The sequence below is a fragment of the Eptatretus burgeri genome, chromosome 1 (genome assembly GCF_056783735.1).
Source record: "Eptatretus burgeri isolate ZD-2024b chromosome 1, Ebu_testis_v1, whole genome shotgun sequence".
NCBI classification, from domain to species: domain Eukaryota; kingdom Metazoa; phylum Chordata; class Myxini; order Myxiniformes; family Myxinidae; genus Eptatretus; species Eptatretus burgeri.
Genome location: NC_140961.1, coordinates 14,336,956 through 14,360,164, shown reverse-complemented (window position 1 = coordinate 14,360,164; position 23,209 = coordinate 14,336,956). Strand labels below are relative to the sequence as shown.

The 23,209-nt window shown below is 42.5% G+C and overlaps 1 protein-coding gene across 2 annotated transcripts in view; it reads right to left on the bottom strand.

Annotated features, from left to right (window-relative positions):
- Positions 1-152: 152 nt before the first annotated feature.
- Positions 153-23,209, bottom strand: part of LOC147033908 (large ribosomal subunit protein uL24) — a 28,374-nt gene continuing 5,317 nt past the window's right edge. For both annotated transcript variants that reach the window (XM_085872973.1, XM_085872981.1), the window contains 3 exons: positions 17,008-17,194; positions 8,219-8,359; positions 153-334 (listed from right to left, as the gene is read on the bottom strand). In XM_085872973.1, the coding sequence (XP_085729099.1) occupies positions 206-334; positions 8,219-8,359; positions 17,008-17,175 (438 nt within the window). In that variant the 5' untranslated portion in view covers positions 17,176-17,194 and the 3' untranslated portion in view covers positions 153-205. The remainder of the gene's footprint in view (positions 335-8,218; positions 8,360-17,007; positions 17,195-23,209) is intronic.

Genomic DNA, 23,209 nt, shown 5'->3' with positions numbered 1-23,209 from the left:
TTAGAGAGCTGACGTTTTGTCGATGAGGATTAATGTCAGGTGCATGACATCCACAGGCGACTGTCAGCAGAGAGGTATAAAAAATAATTAATGTTTGGCCTGGGTTTGAACAGTTTACTGTGTTCAATATGTTCAGGAAACAAGACAAGCCCTTCAAGAAGAAAAACTTTTATTTTGAAATGCGAACAGCAGGATGCGACATCGTTCATTCCTGCATCTTCTCGATGGTCTCCTCCTTGTATTTGCCCTTGTCCAACCGAGCTTGCCGCGAACGTGATTTGTCTTCCAGAATTCTCTTTCGGTCTTTGTCCAACTTCAGTTTGGTGATCACGACCTACGGGGATGAAAACAATGGGGTGTGAGCAATGAACTTTTCATTTTAAAAGATATACATTTCTCAGACAAAAGCATTTGTTTCTCCAGCAAGTTTATATTTTACTTATAGTGTAAGAATATCAACAAGTCTGGAGACGGCGATGGTTCACGAGCAATGTACACGGTTCACCTTTTCTATTTTTTGACCTTCGAAGGGACGCCACGGGCAAACTGGTGGGAATCGGGAAAAACGTAAATGATGAAAGTTGTAGTAAGGCCAAAAAAAAAAAATGTTGCATTGGCGTAACCCCGCCCGACCCTAAAAATTCCGCCGACCCTACGTTTTTTTTTTTTGTTTTTTTGCTATCGAAAAATTTTGCCGACCCTATTTTATTGCTATTTTTGTTGTTTTGCTATCGTTTTCAAGTATCTTGTTGATTGCGATCGCGATCGCAAAAACCCGGAAGTGTTTCGGACAGAACCCGCCGACAAAAAGGGTGGTACTCGAGCCGGGGGAGATTTTGGGAGGGATTTATTAGGAAAAAAAAGAAAAAAAAAGATCCCGACCGACCTACCCTATTTTTCAGTGACCCGTTACGCCAATGCAACATTTTTTTTTTGGCCTAATCGAAGAGCACTACAAATCGACCACGAATTTCGAAATCCTAAACGTAGTTCTCCTTTTTTATTTTTTCATGGCGGGAATCGGGAAAAACGTAAATGATGAAAGTTGTAGTACTCAAAGAGCACTATTTGCATACCATTTCTTTCAAAACAGTTGAAACCCCCAGGCGTTCGATGCCCAATTTATTGATTTTTTTGACATTTTATAAGTTCGTGACCTTGACCTTGGGACGAAAATGAAAAATCGAGCTCCATGGGGCTATGCAGGTGCCATTGGGCTAACCAAAGACTGAAACCCCTGCCACATTCGACAAACCCCCTCGGAGAAGATGTAACTTGAAACCGGCTACCCCCTAAAAACACGTTTTTTGGGCATGGCTCTGCCCATAATGGGCGCAGCACGCCCATTCTCAGGAAAACACAACTAGATCATGATATAAACCTCCCACCCAAATTTTATCAGGATCGGATCAAAACCCACGGAGCTATGCTCGGGACAGACAGACAGACATCCATAACTAATATAGTGGTCACTTACTGACTCGTGAACCAATAAAACAATTAGTTTCCTTAAGTGTCATCACAAAAATATTGGCATCTTCAAACTTATGATGTTGAAAGGTATGTATTTCAAAGATATTCGGCAAACAATGGTAGAAATACCCCAATATCCATCTCATCTCATCTCCCCTTTTGACAAAATTGGCGATTTGCGACGCTTCAACTCGCACGTCATTTAAAAAAAAAAAAAACCACACTTCTATTCTCAAATGTATTTAGAACTCGCAACACTGATAAATACGACAGAGTACAATGCCAAAGAACCAAACGGAGAGATTGCAAAAACACAAAGATCGACTTTACGTGAGTCACACATAAATAAATGTAGTGTGCTGTGGAGTGGTCAGAGGCATTGGAAGAGAGTTACCTTAGAAGTAAGATTGGATGATGGTATTCATCGAATGGACGGTGAACGTGCCGTTGATGTTGCCAAGTTAGTAAGTTTGACTACGATTCGTCTCAGATAAAAATGCCGACTTTCATTTAAGGAGGTGAAGAAGAAGAGGAACCACTAACTTCGACGACTGCCAGAACAGATTCATTTTTATTTAAATACTCACAAATGTACTCGGCATTGACGGGCAATGCCGGGTGTCTCCTCTCACCCCCAACCCCACTCCCCTCTGTCCCCGCACAAAGGAATTTTCGCAGGGTGTACATTCAAGTGTACGTGTACTGTACATACAAACTTTATATATAATCTCGGCAAAATCCCTGGGAGCCCCACTAATTAATTATTTCAGATAGCAGGGTACCCAACCTTTGGGTGGGTCAAGTTTGCACAATACTTGCTGAAAAATATACTATGTAGTCTGTTTTGCAAGAAGACATAGATGTTTGTGTGGTGTGTGCTTAAAAGGCTTGAGATGGTCTAAACGATACTTTCCAATTGTAGTTAGCATCTAATGGGTCAAAAAGGGTCGCAACTCTCAAGCATGTGAAAAGTCGAAAAAGGTCCAAGTGTTCTAAAGCTCCAAATGGTCAAGGGTCCAAGCTGTTTAATCTGTCTGCAGGGTGGAAGGGGTCTTATGGATGTTCAGGGTCTTTCAGGTCTGAGGGAGCTTTGTGGTCTAAAGGGTCTTCAGGTTATCGGTCTTTAAAGACTGAGGTGATGGATGAAAATACTCTTATGGTAATCCACGGGTCACTTGGTCCGTGTGCCATATGTGGTGGGGATCGGCCCAGCGATCTTTGCAAAAATACACGAACAAACAAAGACGTATGATTGATAATTATATTTATTAGATGTCTTCTTCTTTTTTTTGGATTCGCTAGATATCCCTTGTCGGGGTGTGTGTGTGTGTGTGTGTGTGTGCGTGTGCGTGTGCGTGTGCGTGTGCGTGTGCGTGTGCGTGTGCGTGTGCGCGCGCGCGTGCAACGCGAGGCTCCACAGCACAAACCAGCAAACCGATTTCGATGAAACTTGGCGAACAGGTGTCATATGAGCTGGGAATGTGCGCGTTTGAGTTTCGTTGCTGAGCAACCACCCGTTGCTATGCAGCGGCCGAAAAACCGCACGTTCACTATTTTCAATACTTGTCCTACAGCTTTGAATGTGGAGAAACGAGACTTCGGAATGAAACACTTCGAGATATTTAGAAAATTTTACTTGAGCCGATTTTTGATTTAGGTTTTATTTTTCAAATGGTCGTCCTTCAAAAATAGGGTGTCTATTTACCGTCATTTAATGTGTGTATACAGTGTTTGTAAGGAACGACACCGTCGTTCCACCTTCGATCTCTCCTCGATCCAAACGTTATTGACCAAAGTGAAAAGGATCCAAAATAAATGGAATCACCAGCATTTCTGTCTTTGTGGATTTCTAATAATATGGTATAAATCAAGTTATGTGGAATTTGAAAAACATCTTTAAAAAAATTTCTACACCCCTCGTTATGTTATCGTCCGCTACACCTCCAGGTTCATCAAAAACAACCGACCAGGAAGTCTTCTCGTGCTACCCACGGTCTGGTTCGTATTTCCCTGAACATCTGTTGTTCTGTTTATGGTTATTTATTTTATATTCTCTCTCTGTCTCTCTCTGTCTCTCTCTGTCTCTCTCTGTCTCTCTCTGTCTCTCTCTGTCTCTCTCTGTCTCTCTCTCTCTCTCTCCGTGTTACGTTTTGTTCTGACGTCCACTCTGTTTGCCATCATCTGAGGTAATGTCAACAAAAATAATGCAATTTTATTTTTTACTTAATTCGTCCCTAATTTACTTGAGCCGATTTTTGATTGAGGTTTTATTTTTCAAATGGTAGTCCTTCAAAAATAGGGTGTCTATTTACCGTCATTTTTTATGAGGAGTGCCAGTTGGCAAAATACGCAACAGGAAAAATCTTGCTCTGCAGAGGAACAATTGTATGTGAACCAATACGTCTTGGCAATGAATCTTCGTCGATGGATCGGTCAGAATGAAAAGCATCGTATCCAGCGCTTCGATCCGAGCGAATCCCTCGTCGCCTACCGGCTTGTTTTGTTGTTTTCTTATCATCTATTTATTTAGTTTTGAATAGCTACATATGTTATATATATATATATATATACAGTCATGCGCCACTTAACGACGGGGTTACGTTCTGAGAAACGCGTCGTGAAGCGACGTCGTCATTGTGCGAACATCATTTTTTTTCGTTTTCAAACATCGTACTTCAGGCCCCCCTAACAAACGGACGCCAACGTTGTCAGACGGAATGAAAACCCGTCATTCTTGTTACAAAAACAGCTAAAATTGATGAAAAAGTGGCCGAAATTGAAACCAACACAGTAATTACGGTCGCAATAGCAAATATAACCGAAACCAACACGTTTATTCGACACGCAAGAACAGTCGTGAGGGACACAAGAACGGTCAATCCCGAAATAGAACGGTGGGGAATGGAAGCAACATCGGTTATTTCAGTCGTGAAATGGCGGAGAACGAAGCGAAAGCGATTCATTCCGGTTACCAGAACGTGGGAAACATGGTGGCTTGAAAAAGTTCTTGAAGTTATGGTAAGTTAACTTTAACGTAGTCTGCCTTGAATATATCATGTCTGTTAATGAAAACCCGTTTGTGGTACGGGATATTATACAAGCAGCGATAAATGCGCCCTCTTGACTTAATGTGTGGCTGACATTTCGTGTAATCCGTGTCCCCGTGATCAGTGACGATTGATCGTTTATATTTGCAAGAGGTAAAATTTGATAGTAATAATAAATTGCAAATTGCAATAAAATAACAAAGTTAATATGAAGAAAAAACTATAAAAAGATCCCATACACAATACCCTATGTTGAACTGGGCATACACAACTAGCGATCCTTCACTCGGGGGCTCGAAATACAGGCAAACCAAACATTATCATCATAACAAAATTCGGTTTAATAAATTGTTAAAACTACATCAGGTACTACCCACTATATATTATCTATATTACATTTATGTTCGAGGCACAAGCACAAAAAATTTACATACCGTAACAGGTCGTTCTACTGCATCCGCCATCTTGTTCGCACTACAGTAACCGGAATGAACCGCTTTTGTTTCGCTCTCGAACGTTTCACGACGGAAATAACCGTTCATGCTTCCGTTCCCCACCAATCTATTTTGGGATTGTCCGTTCTTGTTTCTGTCATGACCGTTCTTGTGTAGAATAAACATGTTGGTTTCCATTATATCTGCTATTGTGACCATAAATATTGTGTTAGTTTCAATTTCGGCCACTTTTTCATCAATTTTAGCTGTTTTTGTAACAAGAATGACGGGTTTTCATTCCGTCTGACAACGTTGGCGTCTGTTTGTTAGGGGGGCCTGTACTTGCACAAACCTAGACTCCTAGGCTATATGGTATAGCCTATTGCTCCTCGGCTACAAACCTGTACAGCATGTTACTGTACTGAATACTGTCGGCAATTGTAACACACATCCAAGAGAGACGGAAGACACGTTATATTTACCTTTGTGCTGTTCATGACGGCCATCGGTGTTGTTAGCAGCAGCTTACAATTTCCTCTCGCATCGATTCTCGAAAGGTGAATAAATAGCGTTTGGATTTTATAAATACGTAATCATTGCATCGATGTTATAATTTACAAATGAAGAAACGAGCACCTGTCAATTGTGATATATCTTTTCGGAACAGTGTAATTGTTTTTAACAACATAAAAAGCTTCACCAAAAATAAATTTGTGTTTTAATGTCGACTAAGAACAATGATTTATTCGCGGAATTCTTCAATTCAAAGGTAATTTACTTGCTAGAAGGTAAACGTGCAAACATTGGTTCAGTTTGAAAGCCGATTTCCTTGAATCCCGATTTAGCACGACCCTGCTTTTTTCGCGATGACATTTTATGGACCTCAACAATCGCATTATAACAGGGCCACACTGTCATTTATTATCATTGAGGTATTATGTACTGTACAGTGTACATAATTGTATGTGCTATTTTTATACGAGGCTACATCACTCAGCGATAGGAATTTTTCAGTTACATTTTTTTTGTTCATTTTTTTTTTTTTCAGAGCTGGCAGATCCGTCGTATATGCGATCCGTCGTTGCCCGGAACGTCGTTAAGCGGCGCATGACTGTAATATATATATATATATATATATATATATATATATATATATATATATATATATATATATATATATATATATATATATTACTCCACTGGTCAAAAGTTTAAGAATACCCCCATTTTTCCAGTTTTTACTGAAATTTAAGCAGTTCAAGTCCAGGGAATAACCTGAAATGGTACAAAGCTAAGCGGTAAACTGCCAGAGGTTAAAAAAAAGTTGAGGTTACCAAAAACTGAAAAATAATGTAAATTTCAGAGTTGTTACAAAAAGCCCTTTTCAGGGAACAAATAATGGGTTCGGAACAGCAGCTGTTCTGCAGCAATGGAAGTAAATTAAGCCTTGAAAGTTGATGTGAACAATTCCTACAGGTGTCCCAACTTTTGTTGATTGGTTACAAACCCTATCTGCATGAAAGCAGTGTTGAAACAGACTGTGTTGCTACACCCTCTAAAGCATTATTTGGACAATATTGCACTGCAGGAAGCAGTATATTGCTATCATAATGGTGAGAAAAAGACAATTAACAAAGTAAGACAGACAGACCATTATAATCCTTCAAAGAACATCAAACATCTAGAACATCAAAAGGCACTTGGAAACTGGAGGAAACTCTGACAGGAAGAGGTCTGGCAGACCCAAAGCCACAACACAATCAGAAGACAAGTTTCTGAGAGTCAACAGCTTGCGTGATAGACGGCTCGCTCACAGGACAGCAGCTTCAAGCACAGCTTAACACTGGTCAAAGTAAGGAAGTCTCAGTTTCAACTGTGAAGAGAAGACTTAGAGCTGCAGGTTTGACAGGTCAAGTGGCAGTAAGAAAGCCATTGCTAAGATGGCAAAATAAGAAAAAGAGGCTTGCCTGGGCCATGAAGCACCACCAGTGGACTATTGAAAACTGGAAGAAGGTCTTATGGATCGATGAATCAAAATTTGAAATCTTCGGTTCATCACGCAGGGTTTTTTGTATGCTGTCAAGTAGGCAAAAGGATGGTTCCTCAGTGTGTGACACCAACTGTCAAACATGGAGGAGGAAGCGTGATGATCTGGGGCTCTTTTGCTGGATCCAGAGTCAGCGACTTGCACAGAGTGACTGGCACCCTGAACCAAAAGGGCGACCACAGCATTTTGCAGCACCATGCAATACCCTCTGGTCTACACCAAGTTGATCAGGGGTTCATCCCACAGCAAGAGAACGACCCAAAACATACCTCCAGGCTATGTCATAACTACTTTAGAAGAAAAGAACAAGACTGTACGCTTCAAATCGTGGAATGACCAGCACAGTCTCCAGACTTAAACCCCATCAAGCTGGTTTGGGATGAACTGGAGAGAAGGGTGACAGCAAAGCAACCTGCAAGTGCAACACATTTGTGGGAACTTCTGCAACAGTGTTGGGAAGAACTTTCCAAACAATATTTGATTTCCATTGTGGAAAGAATGCCACGAGTATGTTCGGCTGTTATATCTGCAGAAGGTGGCTACTTTGTCAAAATTTTAGATTAAATTTTGTTTAACAAAACGATTCCATGATTTCTTTTTCATCTGGAATTGTTTATTTGTTCTCTGCTTTAATTTTGGAGTACATTGAAACATTAAATTTCAGTAAAAACTGGAAAAATGGGGGTGTTCTAAAACTCTTGACCGGGTGTGTGTGTGTGTGTGTGTGTGTGTGTGTGTGTGTGTGTGTGTGTGTGTGTGTGTGTGTGTGTGTGTGTGTGTGTGTGTGTGTGTGTGTGTGTGTGTGTGTGTGTGTGTGTGTGTGTGTGTGTGTGTGTGTATAAAATAATATATAGATACATATAAGGTCCGTCTAATTCTTTTGAAAAAAATTGCTTTGATTTCCGTCGTTTCGATATTCGTTGCACTTTTCAGGAACGCATCCCCAAAGTAAACCAGTCTTACAGGATATACAGTAATATTTTGTCAAAATGAAGTCCACATTTGTTTCAGGAACTAAATTTGTTTGACGTGTAAGATGCCATGTCATAAACAAGCAATAAAATTTCTTCCCACAAGACATTTCCTTTGCCCAGGTGATAAACCCAACATGTCAAGAATGAAATAACAGGAATCCTATGACCAAGGGAATTATAATGGAGATAGGGCAGTTTCTCAGTGTACTTTGTGTGATGGTGGTGTACTGCCAAGCTCTGCACCTTGCTGGGATGGATGCCCACGTGAACCGACGCACCGTTCGCCTTTTCACGTTGGATCCGCTCAATATAGATCACGTACTTTCTCCTGTACACTTGCACCACCTTTCCAACCTGTTGTCCTTTGTAATGTCCACGCACAACCTGTGTGCAGACACAAAATAAGAAATAGGAAGTGTGATTATGACAAATACTGACAATATATATATATATATATATATATATATATATATATATATATATATATATATATATATATATATATATATATATATATATATATATATATATATATATATATATATATATATATATATATATATATATATATATATATATATATATATATATATATATATATATACAGTGGGGAGAACAAGTATTTGATACACTGCCGATTTTGCAGGTTTTCCCACTTACAAAGCACGTAGAGGTCTGTAATTTTTATCATAGGTACACTTCAACTGTGAAAGACGGAATCTAAAACAAAAATCCTGAAAATCACATTGTATGATTTTTAAATAATTAATTTGCATTTTATTCCATGAAATAAGTATTTGATATATCAGAAAAACAGAACTTAATATTTGGTACAGAAACCTTTGTTTGCAATTACAGAGATCAGACATTTCCTGTAGTTCTTAACCAGGTTTGCACAGACTGCAGCAGGGATTTTGGCCCACTCCTCCTTACATATCTTCTCCAGATCCTTCAGGTTTCGGGGCTGTCGCTGGGCAACACAGACTTTCAGCTCCCTCCAAAGATTTTCTATTGGGTTCAGGTCTGGAGACTGGCTAGGCCACTCCAGGACCTTGAGATGCTTCTTACGGAGCCACTCCTTAGTTGCCCTGGTTGTGTGTTTCGGGTCGTTGTCATGCTGGAAGACCCAGCCACGCCCCATCTTCAATGCTCTTGTTGAGGGAAGTAGGTTGTTGGCCAAGATCTTGCGATACATGGCCTCATCCATCTTCCCCTCAACACGGTGCAGTCGTCCTGTCCCCTTTGCAGAAAAGTATCCCCAAAGAATGATGTTTCCACCTCCATGCTTCACGGTTGGGATGGTGTTCTTGGAGTTGTACTCATCCTTCTTCTTCCTCCAAACACGGCGAGTCGAGTTTTAACCAAAAAGCTCGATTTTGGTCTCATCAGACCACATGACCTTCTCCCATTCCTCCTCTGGATCATCCAGATGGTCATTGGCAAACTTCAGACGGGCTGGACATGCGCTGGCTTGAGCAGATGGACCTTGCGTGCGCTGCTGGATTTTAATCCATGATGGCGTAGTGTGTTACTTATGGTTTTCTTTGATACTGTGGTCCCAGCTCTCTTCAGGTCATTGACCAGGTCCTACCATGTATTTCTGGGCTGATCCCTCACCTTTCTCATGATCATTGAGGCTCCACGAGGTGAGATCTTGCATGGAGCCCCAGACCGAGGGAGATTGACTTATCTTGAACTTCTTCCATTTTCTAATAATTTCGCCAACATTTGTTGCCTTCTCACCAAGCTGCTTGCCTATTGTCCTGTTGCCCATCCCAGCGTTGTGCAAGTCTACAATTTTGTCCCTGATGTCCTTAGACAGCTCTCTGGTCTTGCCCATTGTGGAGAGGTTGGAGTCTGATTGATTGAGTGTGGACAGTTGTCTTTTATGCAGATACGAGTTCAAACAGGTGCAGTTAATACAGGTAATGAGTGGAGAATGGGAGGGCTTCTTAAAGACAAAACTAACAGGTCTGTGAGAGCCGGAATTCTTACTTGTTGGTAGGTGATCAAATACTAATTTCATGCAATAAAATGCAAATTAATTATTTAAAATCATACAATGTGATTTTCAGGATTTTTGTTTTAGATTCCGTCTTTCACAGTTGAAGTGTACCGATGATAAAAATTACAGACACCTCTCCGTGCTTTGTAAGTGGGAAAACCTGCAAAATCGGCAGTGTATCAAATACTTGTTCTCCCCACTGTGTGTATATATATATATATATATATATATATATATATATATATATATATATATATATATATATATATATATATATATATATATATATATATATATATATATATATATATATATATAGTGTTGCGAATCTGGAAACCATGATTACACCCAACATTCAGGTTCTTTTCGCTCAGTTATCTCGTTAAGTACATGTTCCATAGATAGCTCACCTTCCATTGTTTAATGGGTTAATCAATGTAAATGTGCTGTGATTAATTTTAATGGTTAGGTCAGAACAACAAAGAAGAACCCTCCTGTTCCGTGATTCAACAGCTGACTCAGCAGCGTAAACGGGGACGGGTCGTCACGAGATTCAACAAGGTAAACAGCCCCCAGCCGCGGTTGCGAGGGACGGCGCACGAGGTCGGATGAGTCACGCCGAAGCGAGGCGGGGCGGAGAGGAATAAAAAGGGACCCTCTGCTTGGCTTGCGTGGGTTCTTGTCGGAGTAGTTGGATCGTCGGGTGGCTTTTGTCCTGCTTCGTGGCCTCATCTTGGTTCGTAGAGCTCTTTGTTCTCTGCTTGGTTCCCGGCTTGGTGTGGCGACTCGGCCTCATCTTGGTGGTGGTTCTTCGGGGAAGCGACGCATCGTCTCACCAGCACGTGATCCGGAGCACGAGGGGATCCGCCAGAGCTCGGAAGGGATCGCGGCTCACAGTGATTGGATCCAGTTCGCACTCGCTGGTGCCCGGACCGAAGAGCTCGCAAACCACACAAGGTGGAAAGGTCCGAGACAGGCCCTGGACTTCAACTCATCTGTCCCTCCGAGTTGAAGTCCGTATTAAAGGCGTCAGCCACCATTTCGTGTGTGTGTGTGTGTGTGTGTGTGTGTGTGTGTGTGTGTGTGTGTGTGTGTGTGTGTGTGTGTGTGTGTGTGTGTGCGCGCGCGCGCGGCCGTGGGCCCGTCTAACAAGTTGAAAACTGTTAAGTGCTTCGTGTGCTGTACATATTGCATTGCATATATTGTATTCGGTATAGTTCTCTTTGTGTTCCCCAGTTCCCCATTATTACTGTATAAATAAACCCCAATTGTTAAATGTTTTCAGCTCGTCGGGTCGATTCTTTCATTGACTGAGCATGTCGTGTGTTAGGAATTAGAAGGCCGTTGGGCCGCCGTAAGGGGACATTCGGACCGATGGTTCTCTGCGATTAAGCCGCTCAGAATCGCGCACGGGACAGATTCGCTTAAGCAGCTTGTTTCGTACGAGTTCCGTCGAGGGTGTGGAGGCTCGGTAGCTTGCCACATGGTCTCTAGGTATTTTGAAGAATTGGCAAATAACCTTGTACCACGTGGTGGAAACATTGGCCCTTCACGGTTCTTGCACAAGGACCCGTCGACTCCAGACTTATCTGTGTGCTGTGTCACGTGATTGGGTTTTCGTATGTCATGCCTCGCCCGCTTGGGGTGGCAGGAATGTGCTTCTGGTCGCGCAATAAAGCGGAGTTGATGCTGGCACGTTTGCTTCTCGTGTTCCACTGCACCGCATACACTCTAATCTGGGGCGACGATCTATATTCCGGGCGATTGGTCGGGCCGACTAGACTTGCGGCTCTGTCAGAGCGGTCGGCTCGTGGCTGACCCCCCCGGCCCCGTAACAATATATATTTTTTTCTTTTTCATTGTGCTTGGGGCATTTTGGACAGCGCTGTCTTTCATTTGTCATATTTGATTTCCCATTGAAAGTTGGTCTGAGCACATCAAGTGACCACTAGAATGTGTGGACTGGCTTCAAATGTCGACCAAGAAAGCGGCAGAAGTAGATTAGCCTGTTGCTTAAAGTCTAAAGTTACTGATAAGCCAGTGTTGTTTTCACTCATAATATAATCCAATGATGGAAAATTATTGATCCTGAGCCAAGTTTACCTCTGCCATTGAAGATGGACGGAGGTTCCTGTTTTCACCCCTGTCTATTTGTTTGTTTGTTTGTGAACAGTGTTACGGAAAAACTCCTGGACGGATTTCGACGAAACTTGGTGGGGGGATTAGGTATGGTCCAAGGATCATGCCATTAGATTTTAGACTTGGTCCAAAGTCCAATATGGCCGCTATGGCAGCCATTTCGAAAAAAAATATTTGAATTTTTTTTTGCATTTCTACATGTTTTAAGTGATTTCCAACCAAAAAAAAAAAAATTTGTTGGAGAAAAAAAAAAAAAATTTGCAACTTTTTTTCAAAAAAATTTCGATTTTATTTGAATTTTTTTTTTTGCATTTCTACATGTTTTAAGTAATTTCCAACCCCCCCCAAAAAATTAGAGAAAAAAAAAAAAACTTAGAAATTTTGCACCTTTTTTTTCAAAAAAATTTCGATTTTCTTTTTTTGGCATTTCTACATGCGCGATCTGGTTTAGTTTATTCAATCGTGATTCAGTAGAGTCTGATCCGTTATGACCTACAATGAATGGGATATCAGGTTCACTTAAGTGACCCAGCAGTATTGGCGGCGGAGGTTTTGCACTCCCCCGAGTGCTCCCCCTCCAGTTTGGTTTGTGAGCGCTTGGAATTCAAATCACGAAGATTCCTGCAATCGTGAGATTTGAACTCATAACCTGCGAGAAGCCGATGTGGTCTTTGTCACGAGGCCACCACAGTCAAAAATCCAAAATAAACTTCACCAGATTAACCAAACACAAAGGCTTGTATCCAAAAATCTAAGCTTAAGGAAGAGGGAGGTAGGAGAAGGTTAAAAAAAAATCAAAGTCATGCCGTTGAAGTCGTGGGGCAATGGGTGCATAAAAATCAAGGTATTGAAGGAACAGGCAAAGAGAGAAATGAACAAAACTAACTGCAAAAAGAGGTTTGGGTTGGGGGGGAGGGGGAAGGAGTGGTTAATGTGGGAAGAAACATTCATGAGTAAATTTGGAGGACGACATGAGATGGTGGTGTACTCAGTACGGTAAGTCAGTACGGCACCGCATGGCACTCTTCGACAGATATATGCCACCGCCCACATTATTGCATCATTATACATACTTGTACCAATACAAGTTTGACTTGTATCCCTTCAGCCGTTCTTAAGTTATCACGATAACGAAAACCCATCACGACTCTGACCTTTTACCTCTCTGTCGCCATTTAATCAATTCATCGTTACATCACACTGCAGACTTGTACCAAATTTGGTCAAAACCACATCACAGGTTCACAAGTTAGTGTGCGTGGTCACGTAATTTTCAACGAACATGACCTCTGACCCCAAAATCAAATCAGTTCATTTTTCCATCATTATACATACTTGTACCAAGTTTGACCTGGAAACGAAAACCTATCACTGATGCACGGACAGACAACCTGAAAAAAATAATGTCTCCAGCGACTTTGTCACCAGATGCATAAAAAAAAAAAATATATATATATATATATATATATATATATATATATATATATATATATATATATATATATATATATATATATATATATATATATATATATATATATATATATAATTGTGGCTGCCAGACCATGCACCCAATCAGGTTGAAATCTAAAACATATATTTCCCATGGCGACTGGATCATAACTGCAAAGTCTCATGCCGACTGATAACGCAGTTCAAGAGTAATAATTTTTAAAAAGATTTTCGTTCAATCCAACACGGCTGCCAGACCATGTCTCCCGTCCAAAGGCATAACCTAGTAACACTTCTAATTTATTTTGAGAAAACAAAGAAAAACTGCTTTTATATATATTAAAGCCGTATCCATTAGAGAAGATTTGATTATTCCTTTACAGATGTTAGAGCGCTGCCATTTCGGTGTCATGTGACTAAAGCGTGGCATCAGATTGGTCCATTGAGATACGAGGTTTTTTTGTGGTATTTACCGAATTCTGTAGGAGTTGCTCGGTCCTGCCATGAGCGTACAAGCTTACGTAGGGAACAAATTACAATAACTTATACAATAACATGAAGCCTATCACCTAGTAAAACTCCAAAATTAGTATTAGCTCAGTTTTGATCAAAAAATGAGTTACTAGGCTTTACCTTTGGACGGGAGATTATTGTGACCTCTGAATTATCCGTGAACACCCAAGTATCCTCAAGGCTTGGGGAACATGTGTGTGAGGTTTCCCCTCGATCTGTCAAGCCGTTCTGCAGAAGGTTTTTTTTTTTTTTAAGGTTTTAAAGCAAATTCAATATGGCTGCTAAACCGTGTGACCGACGTCGTCAAAGTGTGGGAACTTTTTGTTCCTCATCGATAGGCGATCATACCTGTAAAGTTTTGCCACAATCTGCTAAGCTGTTTCGGAGGTTTTCAAAGGTATATATATATATATATATATATATATATATATATATATATATATATATATATATATATATATATATATATATATATATATATATATATATATATATATATATATATATATATATATATATATATATATATAGTTACGGCCATGGAAATTCACAGAGCACCATAAAGGATATCCCCAAGATCAGTTATATCGTTAAGTGTGTGTTCAGATAGATTTCCCCACCATGGTCTAAAGGGGTTTATTCGTGTTATCAGGGCTGTGATCTTTGAGTTAGCAGTTATTCTTTACTATCGTTATTTTGGACCAACCACACCACCAACCACCTTTTACAAACACCCAACCACACCACCCTCACGACCACCACCCAACGCCAAACACACCACCATTACAACAACCACACCACCAATCACCTTCTCCACACCCATGCTACAACCCTCCGCATCGAAAACCATCTCTGCCATGGAGAAAGAAGAAGGCGTTCTGATAACGCACAGATTTTTCCTCTTACTTTCCCGCGCTTTGGGACGAGGGAGGGGCGAGTGGAGGGAGAATAGAGAAGTGCTCCCAGGATGATTGCTACAAAAAACCCTGACCCATGAGGAAAACGCCCCCCTTCTGGAAGTTTCCCGCAGAAGCTGGAAGGAGGGCGGGGCGAGAAGGGAGGGGGAATAAAAGCGAGCACTGAATGCAGCGAGGTGTGTGTCATAAGAGGAGGAGCTGCGTGGAGAGAACCGAGTCTCTGTCGGGGTTCGGAGAGTCTGGAGAAGCCAAGGAGCTGTGTGGAGGTCTGGGCTCGTGTCAGAGTCGGGAGCTTGGAACAGTCAGTCGGTGGAGGTCCGGGCATCGCGAAGGAGACGCGGGCTGGAGGCGCAGCCCTGCTGTGTCGCACGAACCTGCACGTTCGTGTGGGGAGAGCCGGGGAGAGCCGGAGAGAGCTCGCCTACCACGCGGAAGGCCCGAGCTCAACCGTGGCTACACGAGCTGCCGTGGGGACGGGACGTCGCGACTCGCCCCATCAAGGCACCACGAGGGTGCAGGTAACCTGCAACGGTCTCGTGGGGCCCTTTCGGTCACCAAAGCCCCACGTTATAAAGGCCCACGGGCCCAGTCTGACTCCCTTGTCTATGAGGGGGTCTTTCTTGCTTTTCTTTTGAATGAATGTTGTGGCGCCGTGTCACGCTAAGTAGAAACTGTTAAGTGTACATTGATAATAACTAATAGACGGTGGTAACTCTTGGTCCTTGCTCGTGTTTTGTGCCCGTCCCGCGCATTGCTTGTTTGGTTGCATGACTCCATGCGTGTTTTTGCATACCTGCATGGCTGTATATAAATGTGCTTAGTTAAATGTGAACCCGTTCGTCGTGTCATTTTCCCATATTGAACCGCCGTATTGCATTTCGGAATGGTAGTTGGTTTTTGAATACCGATAAAAGAATCGGGTCCGGCGAGGTCTGGCGATAATACCCCACTCGGTTATCCCAGAACGGAACGAATCGCTTAAGTGGTTCGTGTCCAAGCAGGCCTTCGCCGAGGAACGGTCTCTCGGTAGGTTACCCGCGCGAATACTTAGGTATATCGATATTCGTCGATTGACCCTGTCGCGCGCGGGTAGAATACGGACGAGGCCATGGTGGGGTTAAGAACCCACCCGTGACTGGTTTCTGGCGTTGTTCCAGAAAGTCGCGACTGAATTGCTCGTCCGGTGGGCGTGCGGCTGTTATAGTGAAAAGCGGTCGTTCGCACGGTGGGCGGGCGGTAGATTCGTAATATATATATGGCTGCCGAACCACGTGATCGATGACGTCATCAATTGTTTTTTTTCTGTCAACCTATTTATCCCAACATGACCCTCAAAATTTTTCATACTGATCGGATAAAGCATTCTAAGTGTCAAATTTTGGCTGGGATACCTCACCGATGACATCATGGTTAACAACACTTATTCCCCATGGGGAGTACTTGACGTATGCCAAGTTTCAATTTTTTCCACAGAGCAATTTCAGAGATACAGAGATCCAAAGTTTTTCCTCCCCCCCCCACTCCCCCCAACATGGCTGCCACACCACGTGACCCATGACCTCATAATTATGATTAAAACATTCCACACGAGTCGTCACATCGCAATAAATAATATTTGAACTCGGAAGGACAATTGAAACTGTTTTTGGCAGTACAAAACCACATCGCCCCCCCACCCCCCTTCAAAATCTTGAGGCCTCATGCACGACTCGATGACCTGTACAAATATAAAGTATACAGCAATGTGAAAACTCGCTTCATATCTGATGAGAAGGGAGGATACGTTTGAAATCGTACTCATCACATGACAGCAACAGGCGACAGTTGAATTTGAATCTACAATATTCAGGGGAAGAGAACATTTACTACAATACTCAGCAACATATCATATCAAGAACCATCGTCAATGAACACCAAGTGATGCACAGATGCACATATTAAAGCGGAAACAAATGGAGTTCTTCACCCACCACCTGAACAATTTGCCCAAAGTTTCAGCAGCGCACCTGGACCTCGTCGTCCTTACGGATGGGTATGGAGCGCACGTTGTACTTCTGCCGCAGCTCTTTGGACAATGGTGAAGACATGATCTTGCGTCGGATGTGCGAAGGTGCATTGAAGTGCCGCTTGCGGTTCTTCCGGCGCGACGACGTCACAAACGGATTACGCTTCATGATTTCAGTCTCGAGAGCTCTAAGAAAATGGAGCAAGAACAAATGGGTAACTTTAGGAAAGGATAACAAGGATTTCATCAAGCAGGACATATAGCAATGAAACATCGACTGCCAAATAGCAGTCATCAATGTATCAGGTGTCCACACAGCATTCATCGATAACACATCGGTCTCCATGAAAAAAAGATCCCGTTTCAATTCGGTCGACGTAAATATTGGTAAAGAAATGTACGTCGATATTTGGAGATATCCAGAGGACATTACTACGGACGTACCTTGCCACAAACCAGGCAGTGAACAATGCTCACAAGTGTTCACACACATTTAATATTAACACTGGTCCATGACAGAACGAGCTGATTCTGCCCCCCAATGGCTTTAGTAAAACAAAGTGAGGAGAGAAATGGTCACTCAACATCACATGACAGTAATACCAAAATTTACACCTCCCCCTTTTACGTCGTCACTTCATCAACACCACTCACTACCTCATTCGCGTCGACTCAAGCCGCACTCGTGTCGTACTAGTGGCTTTTTATTTATTTATAGTGGACTGTATCTTCTTGTACTCGGTAGAACTTGTGTCGAAGTTTACTGTTGTACCCTAGTGTTGATACGGTATTTTTAGTAATTTGATGTGACGTCGTGGGTACATGTCGGATGAAGATGTGAGTATTAACACACACTTTCACTTAACCGTCCGTCGTCTTTGTTTAGCTCTCATGGTGTGCACACTGCGTTTCCTGATCTGTGTGAAGTTTACCATAAATAAGCAGCATGCCTCCTGTGTGTTTTACGTGATGACGATGTATATGTGGCTAAGAGGCATCGTAAAAGTATTCGTCCATCTGTCTGTCTACATATTATGTAAGTTCATGATGGAGGAACAACTTATTTATATCAAATATTATATTTTGAACACTAATTGGAACATGAATAGGAAGACAGGTGTTCCGTTTTACCGTACTTTGGCTGCGAATTCGTCCCGACCACGCATGTGCAGAGACGAGTGTGATTACATTTCTCCTCTGTCTGCCTGCCTCGAAGTACAAACAAAATTGAAAATCATTCCAAACAGGAAACTTACCGTTTTTAAGGATGTTATAAAGGACACAAACAACAAGCAAGAAGAACTAATAGAACGTGTTAGATAGGGTGATTTAATGGACACGAGGTAAAACCCGGAATTAATTCATTTTTCTGCCTTCAAATCTTTATTTAAATTGAATTATATACTTGAACACTGCAGAACACAAATCACCTTCAAAACACTTACAAGAGCCTCCAGTTTTGCAGTACTTGGACACACTGCAATCGGGTGGTGTATATAATTATAGGAGCCGTCAAGCGCAGCCACTGGGAAGTGGGCATGATACGTTCCCATCATGTGCTGCCTTTTTGGCTGCATCATCGGTTCGGAGTGCAGCTATGCCGCTGATGTAGTGCCCCTAATTTAGCAGTGTACCGGTGCTCATTTCGCCGACCTCGGAAGGATGGCAGACTGAGTCAACCCCTGGTGTTAATTCAGTCGCCAACATGGCTCTATCTCAGGACCTTAGGATCCCAAGCCACCCTAACAGCTAAGCCAACACCAGGCTTGGCATGATATGTGAGAGGGTGCAGGATTGGGATGAAGAGATGCCGCCGCCGATATGGCCATGCACAATGCCGATTGACACTGCGCTCTATAATTATCAATAAAGCGTCCATCTCCTAAAAGTGTGACTCGGTGACGTATTATTACAGTGTATACAAGGGTGATGGATAAATAAGACTGCTTCAGAAGTGCCAAACTACCAGATTTTATTTAAATGATCTTTAAAATAATCATTTTATTGACGTTGGGCTGGGGCGTTCCATGTCAAGTGTACACATTTTTCAGCGAAATTTTGACACATCGTCTCAGATTGCACTCTTTTTTTTTTGTGCAAGTGTTTGTATCCACGGTAAAACATTGTGTCAATTTTCAGACCTGGGGGCTCATTTTAGGCCTCCCCCCCAAATTTGGGCACCACCGGTTGACCCACAATGTTCCAGTGGCCATAAGTGCCAAACTACCAGATTTTTTTAAACGATCTTTAAAATCTTTAAGCCCGATGGTTGAAGTGGTCCGATTTGGATAATCTTGGTATCAAAATGCTCGTAAAAGTGAAATCTTTCGAATCGCGTAAAGTAAAATCACTCCGAAACAGTAATTCAAAAAGTTATAGTTTGGGGCGCCCTTTGACCTTGGGCCCCCGCCCCCTCAGCCAAACAGATGATCCCGATTTTTTTCGTGTGAGAATACCCCTTCATAGACTCCAACACCTCAGCATAAATTAAAATGGGATCTCAATGGGTTCAAGTGTGATGATGGTTTTATTGTTCGCGGTCCCCATATCACTGATTCTTGATTCGACATTGGGCGACGTTTGCCGTCATCGTTCCCATGACGTCACCTGCTGGCAGGCGACTTTATGTCTGAAATTGACAATCTTCATCTCTGGACTATTATATTGTTGCGGAAATGGCCCTTAGTGTGTTATTAAATATAGGATTAGCCCAGATCCCCCATTAAATGCATGTTTAGCCAGGTTGTTCGGTAAATGGACGTTACATGTGTGTCGGGAGGTGCAAGAGGCTGTTTATTGTACGTACATTGATGGTGGACAGAGGTTCTTCTTCTTCTTTTTCGTTCCCCTCTCTGGGAGGGGGAGGAGTCTGTCGGCTTCGTAAAGGGGCGCGCCCCAAAAGAAAGAGGAAGTGAAACTGCAGGAGCGCCGGGAAGGAGGAAGTGAAACTGAGAGGCGAGCGAGCGCCAGGAATGCGGTCGTGAAACTGAGCGCCGAGGTGGCGTGATCGGCTTTTCGTAAAGAGCGAGCCGAAAGAAAGGCAAGGAAGGGGACTGAATGAGGTCAGTCTGCCTTCTGCTGGAGAGAAACGACGAGTGGGGGTCGTGATCGGCTGTGTAAGGGACGGCTGTGTCTGTCTGCGATCTGCTTTGTGAAAGAGGTAAGAGAGGCTGCTAGAGTCTAGTCTGTGACCTGCTTCGTGAAGGATGCAGGAGGAACTGCACGAGGGGAGTCAGCGATCGACTTTTATGAGATCCTCGACACGTTTGGCGATCCGCCTGCAGAGCCCAACACTCCGATTTGGCCTTGTCTGGTAAACAGGCCAGGCCTGGATTTGTATGCTGGACCTCGTGGAGGGCCAGCTGGAGCACACGTGGACCTTCCGCTCTGGTACCGTCGACCTTACGGGGGCTGAAGGCGCTGAGGCTGCGTGCGTGGGCGGTGCGACAAAAGGCGGACGACACCGCCATTTTGCCACGCGGCGTGTTTGAGCTTGGGTGCTCGAATCCGTGGACATCGGCTTGTTACGAGCCACATTCGGGTTTTTGACACTTTTCCTCTCGTCCATGAAGCATCACCAAGTATTCTGTGTCTTGTCTGCATGTTGTCTAAAGTTTATCTCGCTAGGGTCCTCTTCGAAACCTGTAATCCGTAGCTCCCTAGTTAAGAACGGGTTATAGATTGATTATAACATTGTCGTGAATGCTTTGCTTGTGTTGTGTTCCCCGGTGTGTCCCCAATAAATCTGGCTGATTCGTATGAAGTTGCCGCTTTGGGTTTGTTCGTGCCGTGCTGAGAAACAATTCGCTCAATTGGTATATGAAACCAAAATGGTTACAGACTGGCAGAATTCGCTCTGTCTCTGACAAAACCAGTCTGTAACCGGGGGATATTCCCCCAGCTGGCAAGGCACAGGTGTACTTTGGTATCGTGATCTGAGGTACGTGACCCGAGGCCTGTGCCGAACCAGCCGGCGTTATAACCCTGGAGACGGCGGTGCTGTTAAGTGACGTCCGAATCCTTAACACTGGGGTCAAGAGTCGGGTGCGAATCCCGCCACCGCTGAATCCTTAACAATATGTATGTATGTATGTATGTATGTATGTATGTATGTATGTATGTATGTATGTATGTATGTATGTATGTATATATGTATATATATATATATATATATATATATATATATATATATATATAATCATTTGCAAAAAATTATTCTGCCTATTGTGTCTATTGATTTTTAAGTGTACATTTTTGTATAACCATCATCGAATTAAGTTATAAATGGGATAATCTCAGTTTTTGCATACTTTGCAGTAAGCATGGCGGCTGAAGATCGAAAGGAGTTCTGCAATTACTGTTGCGATCCGTTCAGCTGCCATAAAACGAAACAACAAAAAGATCTTCGCAATGTTCCAAATGATATGTGGATAAAATTTTCTTCAAAGGTGAAAAAAGATGACAGACTTTGTACTTCATGCAGAAAAAAACGTTCTCAGTTGTCACCAGAGCGTATTGAAGAATCATCTTCGACCAGTTCGAAATTATCATCAGAAGGTACTATCGAAGGCATTGCAGAATCTATTTCGACAGATGAGGATGAGGAGGTTTTTGAGCGAGAAGCAGAAGTTGACCTATTAAACCAGTCATTATCGATGATAGGCGAAAGCCCATTCGACAAACGAAAGGCGGAAAGGAACCCAGGGTACGTTCCTGAAAAATCGAAGTAAAGTGGAAGATTCTGTGAGAAAGAAATTAGAACTAGTTGCTGGACCAAGCACTGCAGAGAAAACACAAAATACAGCGTCAAAATGTGATGAAAACTGCATGCCAGAGGTGATCAAAAGCCTGAAAGAAAAATACGTTGTTTCGAGCCGTTCAGAGCAAATACGTATACTGACAATATTTGCTTGGAATATGAGCATCAGAGGGATGATGAGTGAATTCAGTTGCTCCCAAAGAATGGCTGTGCAAGCCAAAAATTTAGAGAAAGAAAATGGAATGCCATAGTCTCCAAATCCCAAACAGGGTAAAATATTGCCTCACGAAGTGAAATCCGCCATAACCGAATTTTACCGAAGTGATGAAGTCAACCGAATAATGCCAGGAAAAAAGGACTGTGTGGTGGTCAGGAATGAACATGGAAAAGACAAAATTCAAAAGCACCTGGTACTAAACAATCTCAAGGAACTGTTTCAGAAATTCAGAGAAGAACCCTGGCTTGAAAGTTGGATTCGCGAAGTTCGCCATGCCCCGTCCCTCGGAGTGTGTCCTGGCCGGTTGAGGCAGTACACACAGTGTATGTGTATGTACGATACATCAAAATGTGAGTCATGATGTTTGGTTCCAAAATGCCACAGATAGCCGAACTTCCTACCTATCATCATGTGAAAGCACGCATAGTTTGTAACCCAGCACAACCGGCATGGTATTTCAGAACTTGTGAAAGTTGCCCATTAATTGAAGACTTCAAAACCGAGCTACTGAGTGCTTATGAACTAGAGGATATTGATGAAATTCATTTTAAATGGTGGACATCCACCGACAGATCTGAACTGAGCTCCATGGTCCTGCCTTTGGAAGAATTCATTAATCATTCCTGTGAACGCGCGGTGAAATTAGTGAGACACGACTTCATTGCCAAAGCCCAATCTCAGTTTCTGAAAAATAAGAAAGCGAAATCTGTGAAGGAGAATTTGTCATTATTGGAGACTTCTCAGAGAACTATTCGTTTGACGTACAGGATGCGGCCCAAGGATTCCATTGGAACTGCTCTCAAGTGACAATTCACCCCTGGGTTTACGATTTCAAATCGGACGATGGCAAATTAAACCACGATTCGTTCACGATTATATCAGAATGCAATACTCACGACGTTGTCTCAGTCCACCTCTTCCAAAGAATGCTCATTGAACACTTGAAATCGAGCTTTGGAAATGTAAAGAAACTTTACTATTTCTCAGACGGTTGCACTGGCCAATACAAGAATTGCAAAGCCTTCATAAACCTATGTCGTCACAAATCAGAGCATGGTATTGACGCAGAATGGCATTTTTTTGCCACAAGTCATGGCAAGGGCCCTTCAGATGGCATGGGAGGTACAGTCAAATGAGAAGCAACACGTGAGAGCCTGCCTTGACCTTACGACAGTCAAATTATTTCTCCAAAATATATTTTTACCTTTGCTGAAAATGGTTTGAATG